This window comes from Crotalus tigris, unplaced genomic scaffold (genome assembly GCF_016545835.1).
Source record: "Crotalus tigris isolate CLP2741 ecotype Arizona unplaced genomic scaffold, ASM1654583v1 scf7180000017571.3126492, whole genome shotgun sequence".
Lineage (NCBI taxonomy): Eukaryota > Metazoa > Chordata > Lepidosauria > Squamata > Viperidae > Crotalus > Crotalus tigris.
This window is the reverse complement of record NW_024096482.1, coordinates 89,758-104,181: the sequence shown is the minus strand read 5'-3', so window position 1 is coordinate 104,181 and position 14,424 is coordinate 89,758. Positions and strand designations below refer to the sequence as shown.

Genomic DNA, 14,424 nt, shown 5'->3' with positions numbered 1-14,424 from the left:
ATCTTGTTATAAATCTTCCTGACAGTTAGAACAATTAACCAGTAGAACAACCTGCCTCCAGAAGCGGTGAATGCTCCAACACTGGAAGTTTTTAAGAAGAAACTGGACAGCCATTTGTCCGAAATGGTATAGGGTTACCTGAGCAGGGGGTTGGACTTGATGACCTCCAAGGTCCCTTCCAACTTTTTATTATTATTATTATTATTATTATTATTATTATTATTATTATTATTATTATATGTTACACACAAAGAATGTGATAAATTTGTCCTATTATTTATACACTAATGACATATTAGAACTGCCTTTTGCAAAGGTTAGAACTTTATTACTTAGCTCTATGATTAAACAAGTATGAGCCCACTAATCTGGATAAGTTTAAGGAAAGATTCTTTTGGGATTTTAGGATTAGCCAAAACTACTTGTTGCTTGAGTCAAAATAATACAGTAAATATTGTTCAGTCACCTTGATCGTCAGCAGTTAACATGGAAACTCCCTCAAGGATTTGTCCCTGGCTGCAGATATCAAACAATAATAAATAAAAATAACTAATTATATGTGATTTAAAAAAAATCACTTTCTTGGATAAAGTCTCATTCTACTTAATGGTAGAATTGGTTTCACTTTTCCAATAGATAGATGCATATATATATTTATATGTATTGTATGTATAAATAAATGTACAATATCTTTATGTAAATTTCCTATTAGATGAGAGAAAAGAGATAGATGCTTAAAATATCCCATCCATCTTGCACTAGTCAATTACACTATACAGGTTTTCATTTCAACAGAGAATTCTGAAATGAGTAGGTCTATCACTGAGAACCTTAAAATTTAAGAACAATTTTAACTAATGAGTTACAGTTCAGAACTGATTTAGCAGATACCCATTCTGGCAATAACAAAGATTTCTTTCTAATATACATGCTAATTGTGACTCATTCTTTAATTGCTGATCAGTTATGGTAATCATAATCAATATTTCATTAGAAGATAGTCTGAAACTACTCTTTTAGGGATCTAAAGAAAAGAAACTTTGTATATTGGTAATAATTCTAATGATAACCATCTGTTGTGTGTTTTTAATAGGACAAACTGAATGTATTTTGTTGCTATATTTTTGTGCAGTTTGTGTGTTTTTAATAAAGCATTTTTCTATGATAACAGTATATTATTAAATGTGTTCCATTATATTTGTTGAGATCTGGAAAAATGACCAAAAAGTTATATGGTGATTCTGGTCAACTTACAGTTAAAAAAAGGAAACAATATGCATAGAAGAAAAAAAAAACACAGCTGACCAGAAGAGTAATTCAGTAACAGGGGGAAAAGAAGTATAACAGCCTACAGTAGCTTGTTTTATAGGCATCAGCAAGAAACATTTTCCATTTTCTTTATTGGTTATCTTGTGTGAAGATCATGCAATTTTAGATCCATTTTTTCTAGAAGGCACTTGATTTGGGATGGCTGTTTTGAGAATGCAAGAAAAAAAGTTTTCTAATCTTTTGCACCATAAATGCTGTCATTACTCAAAGGATCTTTTTAAAAGGTCCATATGAATAGATTCCATATAAATACAGCATGAATATAATTTAATTTAAAACCTATGGTAAAGTGATTAGATTTACCTTAAATGTACTTATTCAGAAATAAGTCTCACTGCCAGATGCATAAGAGTTCAGACCCTTGCCATTCAGTAAGTACACTCTGTAGATCTACTGAGATTCCCTTTTCTAACTAATGGTTTACTCCAGTCAGATGGCAGCAACTTGTCAACACTAGCTGATATCTATTGCCAAATATCACTCTTGGTTAACACAGGGATGGGAAAATAAAGTGTATCTTTTCTACTGGGGAATGGAAAATAAAAGATATCCCAGAAGAAGCAGGGCAAACCATTGTCACACAGTTACCAAGAATATGAAGATGCCATGAGTAAGCTCCTCTGAAGGATATTTTATATTTTCTTTACAACTATTCTATAAAAGAAAGATTATAAGTTAAGTGTGTTAAAAGATTCAGCAGAAAGAATATATGTAAAAGGTCATTTCTCCATAGTTTTACTATTTTTGTGTGGATGTTTTAATTTTTATTTCTTCCTTCTATGTCCTCCTTATCAATGTTGTGTCTCATGACTGTTCTGGATTGTCACTTGCGGTAGGTTTATTTTGCTCTTTGGACACATGTAAAGTAAAGCTCTAATGTACTTAACATCCCAATAGCTGTGGCTCCTCAGCCTGAGATTTATGCAAAGCTTTTACACACATCAAGAGGCTGAACTAAATTGATTTATTTATATTACAGGATTTAATACTCATTTCCTTTATTCTCTATAACTTATTCTAAGCCGAAAAGTGGTTATACATTTCAGATTTTGATATGCACTGATTTTGTTTTCTTTTTTTTTTTTTTGGTTATATGTCAAAGTACCAGAATGACTGTATGCTATTTTTTCTTGTATGAAAGAGGAAAGAAATTTGTTTTAGTTCAACCTTTGTGAAAAGAGGTGACCTAATCATATAACTGATAAACTGAAAAAAAATATTGGGAATTAACAATATGTCTCAGGAATAATTGCATCATTGGTCTCTAACCTTTATTGTGTCACAATTTGTTAACAGAGAGGAGAGCACTTTAAATTATATCAGGCTGATTTTTTTTCATTAGCTAAATTTTATGGCAAGTATACCTCATGTTTAAACTGAGTTATTGGGATTCAGTATAAGTTCTAGTAATAGAATGTGTAAAAACCTAACATTGCCAAAGATCAAGATGAATACCATATTTTCCGGCGTATAAGACTGGGCGTATAAGACGACCCCCGACTTTTGAGAAAATTTTCATGGTTTAGAAAATCGTCTTATACGCCGGAAAATACGGTACTATTTATTTTAAAAGGAAAGAAAAAAAGGAAATATGTATGGGATTAGAGAAGATGAACAAATACACTTGTGATTAATCTAATTTAATTCACCATCATATTTTCCACCAATCAAGTGCCTCTATTCAATTCCCAATGGAGGATGAAAAAAATACAAAATTCTCCAAAGTAGTACATTCCAATAGAACTCTAGAGAGCATAGGAATGGCTTTGAATGACAGTGGAAAGATCTGTAACCATGACAAAGAACAGACAAGCATGGTTTAGGTCATTCCAAGAAACTAACTTGAGGATTCACACAAAGATAGAGGGAGAAGTCTATTCAGACTTGCAAGATTCTGTAACTGTGAGCTGTTATACTAAAATAGTTAACCTATCTGGCATTGGTTTCTCCATCTGATTTACCATACAGGGCTGAAAGGAATAGCTACAGAACTATAAGAAATTTTGGAATATAGTATTTCAGGAAGCTCCCAAAGAAAATTTCTGACTGAATCAATTTGTATTCATGATCAATAATATTATTCCCTATTTATTTATCTATTTATTAAATTTCTGTGTAGCCATTGTCACTAATACAGCAACTCTGGGTGGCTTACAATATGATAACCAATTAAAAGATGCTAAAAATCAGAATTAGAATAAAAAGATTAAAGTTAAGAACAGGGATGATGGGCAGCCTAGGGTGAGAATCTTCTCTATCCCATCAGCCACTCCCAATGTGACAGGCCCCTGTTGGGCTACAGGCCAAACAGCAGAGCCAAGTTTTTAGGCTCTTTCAGAAAGCCAGGACTGTGGGAGCAAATCTCACTTGTAATGGGAGAATATTCCAGAGGGCAGGGGCCACAGCAGAAAAGCCTCTTGTCCTGGATTCACTGGCCAAAATTTATTGGCCGATGGGATCCAAAGTAGGCCTTTTCTGCTGGAACAAGTGGGGTGGATTAGTTCAATCAGGGTAAGGCAGTTCCTCTGGACCCATATCCTGGAGTCATGCCATAAAAGTTTTCAAAGTTATGACCATGGTTCCATGAATTGGAACCAGAAGCAAATTACCAGAAGCAGCCAATGCAACTCATGTAACAACTTTGCCATGTGTGCCACCTGAAGAATTGTCCATGCCACTGCATTCTGTACCAGTTGTAATTCCAAATACTCTTCAAGAGTAGCCCCATGTAGAACATGTTGCAGTACTTCAACCAGGCAATGCCAAGAACATGAGTGACTGTGCACAGGGCCTGATGATTCAGAAAAGGGTGCAACTGGTGTACAACACGAAGTTGTGCAAAGGTTCTGCCAGCCATGACTGGTCACAAATCTAGGAGAACCCCCAGATTGTGCACATGGTCTATCTGTGATACAACCCTGTCCAGAATTAAGGATGATGAACCCCCTGATCCTGAGGCCTTTCAAACCCACAGACTTATCAGGATTCAGATGAAGCCTGTTGTCCCGCTTCCAAACCCCAAGCACTACCTCTTTAGATTGCTTTTTAAAAATTATTTTTATTGGAAGGATTGTTTTTGAGGAATCCCCAGTGCTCTCTGAGCTTGCTTGTTTTCTTGCAGATGTTTCATTACCCAAATTAGGTAACATCATCAGTGCTAGTGACTGTGCACAGGGCCTTATGATTCAGACTAGCACTGAGGCTTTACCTAGTTTGGATAATGAAATGTCTGAAAGAAAACAAGCAAGCTCAGAGAGCACCAAGGACCCCTCATGTCAACCCTGAGCTACAAATATTCTTCTTGATTAAGATTGCTTTTGGTTTCGTCTGGGTTGCACATTTTAAAAATCCTTTTTTATCTTGTATTCTTAATACATGTTCTTAAATGATTTGGTAATATGTGATCTGTGGCTTTATTCTTCCTATCTGTGAATCCCAAATAAGGTTGAATCAGATTTATTTTATAGAAATTAGATAATTCCATTCCATTAGCTCAAATAGTCTTCAGTGCCAGTGGGCATACATATAAAGAAAAAGAGTAGAGAGTAAAATAGGAAGGTAAATTGTCAGAATGAGAATGAGTGTTTTCTCCTCATACACCCCAATTTATTTTCATACTGCAAAAGAAGCAATTGATGTAATATTTTTATACATTTAATCATAAAGTTTCTATCACCTAAAATAAAACTTTGAGCCTATTTTGTTTTAACAAATACATGATGAAACACATTTAAGTTTCATTCTAACTAGAGTTGACAATCCTAAAATTACACTGAAATCACTGGACCTCTTTCCCCCATTGTTTTAAATCAAAAATAATGCAGCGTAGCTGATACATATCAGATTATAACTTTAACTGAATTAAATCCTTGAACATACTTTTTTGAGAAACCATGCCTGTTGATTGAAATGTTAAACATAGATATTTGGAAATAAGTCTCAAGAGCTAGCATACAAAATATTGTCTGCCCATTTTTAAATCTGAATTATAATAAGATGGAAATTTGTTTCAAATACTGCTTCAATCGATACTTTTAACTTTTTCTTTTTTATAAAGTTTCTGTTGGAAATTGCTCTCAGTGCCTTCTTAAAATTAATGATACTTTATCTCAGATAAATTTGCAAGTGTTAGTTATCCTTAATTGTTTAAAAATGAGATATCTTTAAGTCACTTTGGTTCAGCCAATCTTTAAATTAATATCAAATGAAAAGAAAAAGAGAATGAAAGGAATCCTAATTTTTTGTGACCATACATTTGTTAATGTCTTAGTGGTACCTTTGCTTCTACATTCAACCCAAATGAAAACAAAAACACTGAAGCTGTTTGGCATTTCACTTTTTGAAGAAATTATATGCAATAACATTAAAATAGCAGTAATTCTGCAGAAGCACTTTGCTTTAATGTAGGTAATTCACAGCATGCACAATGGTTTAAATTGGAAGACTTTGCAACCTTGCTTATTTAATAGCATGCTTATTCACAACTGTCTTTGGACAAGCAATTTGATTCAATTTGATTTTTAAAAAATTAAGTATCAAGTTGACATTCTCTTTATGTTTCAGGCTTTGAAACAATTGTTGCTTGCAATATCCCCCCCTCCAAAGAGGCGTTTCATAGCTTTTTTGCTGCTTGCTGCTGATAATTCTTGTATATTTGGACCAATCTAAATATATATAGACAACATAATGCCATCATGCTTGCTTTTTTTTGCTTCACTATATGACTAAGCAGAAGTGCTTGGTTTTATTTTTTGATGAGATTATTTTAGGGGTTTGCTTATAAATCAGTCATTCTTATTGACACATTTATTGCTCTTAATTGTCTACAGGCCCTTAAGGATGATGATGCTGAAACTGGATTGACTGATGGAGAAGAAAAAGAAGAAGCCAAAGAAGAGGAGAAATTAGGGAAAATCCAATATTCCTTGGATTATGACTTTCAGAACAATCAGGTTTGAAACAAATGTGATCTTAGAATTTTATGAATTAAAACCCAGTATTTTAAAACCTGCAGAAAAGTGCTGTCCTGAGGTCTCATAGAGCACACATGGTGATCTCCAGTTCTCCCTTATCTGGAGAGGTTCCATGGAACCATTATTGGTTCCTTGGTCTTTGCCGTAGTTATTGGCTTCACTTCTTCAATTTGCCCTATCTCCCTTGGAAGTCGAATTTCTTTGAATAGTACTTATTTGGATTATTATTGGCTATTGGTTATATCCTAAAAATCTATCAAATGAACAGTATATTGATTTTAGATTAAAATATTATTTATTAAAATATATGTTCTTAATCATCTTTATTATACCTAGACTTTCATAACCAAATCATTAAAGTTCATTACAGATGTTTTGTTTTTATATCAAAAACATCTTTATCAAATTGCCTATATTGTATTGTGCTTTTGACATGAAAACTTAAAAACACTCTCTTTAAAAATAATAAAATAAACATAACTCTATAATACAAAATTATACCAATTAAGCAAACACAAATCAGTTATTAATTTATAAGTAATGAATCTTATTTTCACATTCATAGCTAATAAAAATTGTTAACTTTCATAATTAATAGAGATATGTCATTTTTTGTTTCTATAGTCTATTAAAAAGACTCTGCATCAAAATACTGTATTTGTGGCATAGCTAAATGGAAAAGATAATTAAATTATATTTACATTACATGTGCATGTACACAAAGATTGTGCTAGTATTTACTACAATAATAATGCAGCCTTCATGCACATGTACATTTAATATACTTGCCAGGTTCTTAATACTATTTCTATCTATCTGTCTGATAGTCATAGACAGGATAGTATAAATAAAAATCAGTTGTATCATTTTAATTGATCATTTTAAAAATGATAATTGATCATTTTAAAAATGATTAATTGTGGGTGGATAAACACTCCTTCATATTTCAAATATTTTCATTTAGTAATTTCTAAGTTTTAACTTCTATCAAATCTTTCTATTAACTTAAGTTGCATGCCAAGTTTTATCATGCAATTTTACATCTTTCTATTGAAAAGAGAAAAAAAAAGCCCAAGATGGATTCTTTAGGGCAGGGGTGTCAAATTGCCAGCCCGCGGGCCAGATGTGTCATGCCGAAACTGTGCCCACCCCATTGCTGACAATGGAAAAAAGTCCCAATACATCATGACACGTCACGTGACATTGCGAGTTTCACACCCCTGTTTTAAGGCAAAGGTTAGTTCAGATTATAGCTGCTTAAAGCAAGACATTTCAGTCCTTTTAGAATAATCATGAATTGAAGCAATGTCTCCAAGTACATCTTTCTAGTTCAGATACAGCCTGAGTAAGGCTTCATGTATTTCATCTGCTGTTCTGTGGTAACCTTTTTGTTTACTCATTCCTGAAGCATGTTTGGTTAAAGTTTCATCTGGTCCAGAACTTAATAGGCCTTACTATTCTCACATATTCCTCACTCAAAGAGCATCAGAAAATGAAGAGTAGTATGTATGCAACTTGACATGTCAGGAATAAGTTCTCCTTAAATGTCTGATTAAAATTTTGCTGAACTAATTCTTTCCCTCTGTCTCATCTCCTTTTCCAGCTTCTGGTAGGGATAATTCAAGCTGCTGAGCTGCCTGCTTTAGATATGGGTGGTACATCTGATCCATATGTGAAGGTTTTCCTGCTTCCTGATAAGAAAAAGAAATATGAGACAAAAGTTCACAGGAAAACCCTTAACCCTGTCTTCAATGAACAATTTACATTCAAGGTATTATAATGTACTTACTTTTTCATGACTAAAGATTAACCCTATACCTCACCAATGAATTGTTTATAGCCTAGTTAATTGTTACTGTTAACATAATGAACTTTTTTTAAAAAAGTAATACGTTTTCAGAGATTGCCTTCTTGCAAAATATACTTAAAGACAGGTATATCGTATTGCGTGCCTCCCCATGCCTCTGCCTCCACCTGCCGCTTGAGGGCTGGCCCAGCAGCCACACTGCTCGGACCCACCATCCGTCTTTGCTTGCTCACTCCTGCTGCAGCTAGGTGGGGCGGACAGCTGCCCAGCATGTCCAGCAAGCTGGATCATGTCCCCCACGCCTCTGCCTCCACCTGCTGCTTGGAGAACTGGCCCAGGATCTCAGGGTGTGGCAGCCAATGAGATCTGGCTGGTTGTGGCTGCTGCCAGGCACCACTGGCCCTCACGCACTCGCTGCTTCCTGTGCGCACGCCTAGGGGGATGCCTGGCCAAACTGGGGACAGGGACAGGGCAAAGGGGGCTAATCCCTTGCCATCTCCGGGCTGCCACTTGGGCCAGATCTGGGACCATCACAGGCCGCATCCAGATCACAGCCTTGAGTTTGACATGTCTGAAGTACAATATTCCAGCTGTACTCACAAGATTATATTTGTTTTCCTAAAATACCAGCTAGACAGCAAACCTATACATACATACAAAAACCTGTAATGCTCTGAGCAGGTGATGAGTGAACCCCATTTTGTGGCATCTTCTGTTTAACTCGATGCCAGGGGATGGAATGAGTGAGACTAGGCCAAAGCCACCATACCTAAAAGTGGCAAAGGTACGTAAGCAGGGTAGACAACAGGCAGGAAAAGCTCTCTTAGGGAAAGGAACCAAGTCATAAAGGGAAGAAAATGACAAAAGTTGGGTCTGAGTACATGGCAAGCCCTTCCCCAACCAACTCTGGGAAGGATAAAAAGAAGTCCTCAAGCCTGCCCAGCCCTTTTGAGGTGCTTTTGGATCCCAAACTTGGCAGCTTCCATCCCTCTGGCTAGTGCCTGGCAGCCTAGTAGTGGTCTCTGGGTAAGTGTGTGTGTGTGTGTGTGTGTGTGTGTGTATATAAAAGAGCAAAAATATATCAGTAAAAGTTTGTTGTTATTCTAAACTCACTGGGTCTCTGTGTATTTTAAAGAACCGTTTGTGCCTCAGTGTTCAGTTGATTTGGGATTGGGTGTGGCAATTTTCCAGGCCTGTTGTGATGACCCAGGGCACAGCACAGAGGCTGGCAGTTCAAGCCGCTCTTTATTTGCTCCAATTTTCCCCAAATGCTCCCACGTTTCTGGCAAGCCGCAGAACAAAGTAAGACACACACACCTTCAGCAGCCTCTGGCTGCAAGTAGTTTCACAAATTTTTAACTCTTCAGGCAGGAAGTGTGTGTGTATGGAACAAGCTGTCCTTCAGGTTTCAACTCAGTTAGATTAGAAGAGTAATTTACTCAAGGCCACATAGATAACAAGGAAAGAAACAAACATCCAAAATCTAGGAGTCTGTGGAAATGCAAGCTTACCTGAGCAGTTTCAGAAGAGAAGCCAAAATTCAATCGAGGTCTGTGAACACCAAATCAAATTTGTCAGCCAGTCGAATGGTCAGAGTTTCAGGGTTTCCAAGCAGAAATCACAACACAGAACAAGAGATCAGAGCTGTTTCCAAGATCAGCAATGGCACACAAAACTCCAAGCATTCAGTGTTTGTTCCCAACAAATGCCCCTCCCCGCAGCATCTCCTTAAGTCTCAGTCTCAAGGTGTGCCTTGTGGAGAGGGGCGAAGAGCCCTCTTCCTGTGTAGTTGAGCCTGCCTGCGTTGTTCCCTCCATCTCTCCACTCTCTGTGCTCTAGGATCAGGAGGGGGTGACCCTTGCTCATCACCTGAGCTCTGTCTCTCATGTTCATCCTGTCCCAATCCTGAAAGGCCCTGGCCTGCCTTGGCCTGCTCTTCCCCACATTTCTCTGAAGCCATAGACACCTCTCCCTCGACCTCCATGGGATCCAGTTCCAGCTCATTTTCCTCAGCAGATTCAGGGAGGCATGACACCCTGAATCTGTGAGTGTCTGTGAGTGACCATAAGCTGAATCTGAGAGCACACCTGTATAACATTTTATGGTGTCAGAAGTGAGTTTGCTGCTTTTTATCTTTCCTTAATATTGTCTTGAATCTAATTGATTTTATAAAAAATAACAATATACTCTGATGCTATTATACTGACTGATTGGATGCTATGAAAGTTGGGACTTGGGAGATGGGTTACAAATTTGCCTAGAAAGGAACTTAATAAATGCAGTAAAACAAAGAATTGTTAAACAATTCCTTTTCTACTAGATCTATATTTTTCACTTCCAATAGAATATTATTCCCTCTTAAAAAATAGCACCTGATTAATTTGATTATACACATGTATTTATATTAGTATTTTTGTGTTCCATATACTCTGTGATAGTTAATTGGTGTCATTGACACCATGTGAGATAATGGTTCCTTAAGCCTCCTAGTCTTTTCAGTGAAATGAGATTCAAACTGGAATTCGTAACTGCTATCTCAGAAACTTAGTGATATTCACAGAAAATAATGAGAAGCCTTAAACTTAATATTTTTTTCTGAAGGTTTGGAACCAGGTCATTATAGGCCAGGAAATCTTTCAGCACAGTCACATAATCTGCTTTGTATGCATTGTTACAAAGCATAACAATAAAATCTTTTTATACTTATCCCAAAATAAGCACCATTTTTAAAACATAGAATTTCACATTAAAGAAGAACAAATCAGAATTACTTTCCATCTCTTTGGGTTAAGGAACTATATTTTCCTTGATCCTAAAATAATTTTAGAGGTATTACTATGATATGGTAGTATATATTAAAAATGTTTTGCTGGGATGCTTCAAAGCTGACAAAAGTAATAGCTCTGGTGTCTAAGCAAATGATTAAACTAAGATTAAATAAATCAAAACATCCAGTCACTGCCTCTACAAATACCAAAGTTCTAGTATCCTTCTATAATATCAGGAAACATGTACATTAATGTGCATATGTTTTTCGTGCTTATCTTAAAAGGAAGTTTTCCTGTTTCTTTTTTAAATCTGAGAGTTTCTTCATCCATTATAAATGACAAGCTTTACAAGAAGGGAACCATTTTGAAAACAAATAAAAGCTAAATATACGTGAAGAACATGGGCCAAAAACTTCATTTATTTTAAGAATACAGTTAAAGGAAATGTTCATATTTGAAAATAAATAAAAGTAGCCATGTTTTGAGCACAAATCCAAATAGATTTTGCCCTATAACCCTATAAAAGATGCATCAACTGCATTTCTTCTTCTTAATGTAATATAACTAATGATAACCCTTCTACTCTACTCTAGCAGAGAACATATGAAAAATAATCCAGAATATGGCCTTCTGTTGCCAAAATATACAGCAACATATCATGCTAAAGGGCAAGCCTCATCATTAACAAAATGAAATTCTAAAGAGAAAAATAATAAAGTTCTTTTCAAAAAAAGCTATCTAATTTTTAATTATTCTGTGCCAACAGAGAAAAAAAATCAGATCTATGCTTTTTTTTATCATCCTATAACTTTTGGGAAGAGAGAAGTGACAGCATGATTTATTGAAAGGAACTTCCTCCAGTACTGAAAGCTTATGTGTCTGGGGCAGATAATTTGCCTTAAACTTCATGGTGGAGACTGACTTTCAGAACTCCAGGCGAAACTTCCTCATTGATGAATGAGCTACCACATTGCTCTATGGATTGCTATATTGTGGCCATTAAAGAATGTCATCAATGGCCTCTGCGAGAAAATGTGCCTTTTCCCTCCTTTCAGTTAAATGGGGATGGCAGATAGTAAAGGAAAGGTTTTGAATTGCAATCAAGGCATATTTACTTTTTAAAGGCCTTATAAGTGGGGTTCTCTCTCTCTCTCTCTCTCTCTCTCTCTCTCTCTCTCTCTCTCTCTCTCTCTCTCTCTCTAATTTAGGTGCCGTATTCTGAACTGGGAGGAAAAACTTTAGTGATGGCAGTATATGACTTTGACCGCTTTTCTAAGCATGATATTATTGGAGAATACAAAGTTGCCATGAACACTGTAGATTTTGGTCACGTGACTGAAGAATGGCGAGATTTGCAGAGTGCTGAAAAAGAAGAGGTAAGAGAATTATACCCTTTGTTAGAATTAATTCAGTTTTATTTTCTGCTTCTATGTTTCAGATTAATCTTAGGATAGTCTTTTCTAATTAAAAGACTCCATAGCACAAAACAAATTAAAGAAATACTTGATTGTACCTATTAGAAGAGCAAGAAGGATAGAAATGAATAGCTAGGGCACATAACAGACAAAATGAAATTTTCAGACCTTTAGCTGCAATATTCTGATCTTAAACATCATGGCTATAATGCAGAAGAGCAATACTTGTACATCAATTGAACATGGGATATATACAGAATATGCAGGCATTCAGGGTATCAACTCCTGGGATGAGAAGTCCTGCAAGTAATCTGCTCCTATGCCAAGGAAATGCTTTGCATTGAGACTTTTATTGATCCAATACTGGGCATCTTTTTTTAAAAGGATCTTACTCATTTCTTGGGACCGGGAAAGTTTTCACTTATTGATGCAAGATAGTTCATACAGAAGTTAAGTGTAGCTAGGATAGTATAATATAGGTAATTTTTTAAGGTCATCTGAGTTTAGGTGAAAATCTATATATGTGGAACATTATTGATTGATTGTTTGGCCAAATGCTGATTCAAATAAAATCAATATGATAGGTTCTGTTACATCAAGACATGTTGCATCATTTTTCGTGTTTGTTTCCCCCTCTTCAAATCGAACTTTGGGAACCTGATAAATAATATAAAGAGTAAAGTTAACCAAAAATATTTTATTATTGATATTTGATTGATTTGGTTTCAAAGAGATAGCAAGTTGGAAAGTGTTTCCCAGTGCTTGAGTCTTTGTCTATCTTTTTATGATGTGTGTACCAGTTTTCTGTCTTCTTGTTCTAATCAGAAATCATTCTCGGGAACCAATAGAGCTTTGAATATACTAAGGAAAATGGCCAAAAACAGCTTTGCAATCTTGATTATATACTACTGGCATTTCTTCCTTGGGGCTTCATTTCCATATTTATTTGTGGCACATTGTGGTGGTGTAGATGAATCTTCCAGGGCTAAAATATAGAAGAACTGCCTTATGGAAACTAATGCAGTAAATAAACTAATGTTCCTTCTGAGATCCTAAGCTTGATAGTAGCCTAAATCAATGACAATATTTATTGGGAATGATGGGAATTTAAGTCAGCCCCATGTAAATGATATATAATAGTTAAGATTGTTTAGAAAGCCATTGGAAAAGGATGCTAAACAATTTGCCCTGAAGAATTATAAAAAGTACAACTGCAACTGTAGCTTGTTTGAAATATAATCAGAGAATGTCTATTGATCATCTGTGAGTTCATATATAGGTATTTAGGACTAGTTGAAATAATATCCTAGAGTCCAGAAGGAAGAATTGTTTGCCCAAGTTGACTTATCATGTGCTTATATACACAGTTGTTAATATAGATTTCAATAGTACTAGACTGAAATAAAATTAATAAGATATTTATATGTCTCCATTTGTAGGGAGATTTTTTCTTATGCCTGTATTTTTGCAGAACCATGTGAAATGGTACAGTTTATGTTTGTCTAAATACAGTGAAGAAAGTCCATATTCTATATCACCATATAACTTCTGTCTTCAAATTAGTTTAAACATATCCTGTTCTTTCCACCTCTCTTGATAGAATTTAGTTTCTGATAAATTCATCTTGATTTTTGTCTTGATGACATCCTTATAAAATATTCTGCCCAATACTGGGTGCAGGACATTCAACAATATTGCTGAATTGAAAATGAAAATTAGAGGGAAAAAAGCATCTAAATCAGGGGTTCTCAACCTGTGGGTCACGACCCCTTTGGGGGTCAAATGACCCTTTCATAGGGTTTGCCTAAGACCCATCGGAAAACACATATTTCTGATGGTCTTAGGAACCGAGACACTGCTCCGCGTTCGTTTCCGCATGGCCTCCTCCGCCATTTGTAGAGACAGAGAGAGAGAGAGAGGCACTTTCACTTCCCTTCTCTCTCTCTCCTGTTCTGCTCCCCCTCCCCGCCTCTTTGGCTGAGGACACGGCAGGCCAGTGACTAGGCCGGGGGCGGCGGCGAGGAACCCTGATGATGCTGCCGTGCTACCGCCACCGCCACTGCCTCCCGTCCTGCTCCCCCTCCCCACCTGTTCAACTGAGTATGCAGCAGGGCGGTAGCCGTGCCGGGGGT

At 36.1% G+C, this 14,424-nt stretch overlaps 1 protein-coding gene across 7 annotated transcripts in view; it reads left to right on the top strand.

The window, feature by feature from the left end:
* The window catches only part of SYT1 (synaptotagmin 1), a 359,166-nt gene that overhangs the window by 322,661 nt on the left and 22,081 nt on the right, over positions 1 to 14,424 (top strand). For 6 of the 7 annotated variants that reach the window (XM_039355193.1, XM_039355245.1, XM_039355207.1 and 3 more), the window contains 3 exons: positions 6,159 to 6,281; positions 7,906 to 8,073; positions 12,086 to 12,253. In XM_039355193.1, the coding sequence (XP_039211127.1) occupies positions 6,159 to 6,281; positions 7,906 to 8,073; positions 12,086 to 12,253 (459 nt within the window). The remainder of the gene's footprint in view (positions 1 to 6,158; positions 6,282 to 7,905; positions 8,074 to 12,085; positions 12,254 to 14,424) is intronic. The other variant, XM_039355200.1, reaches the window with a different exon arrangement.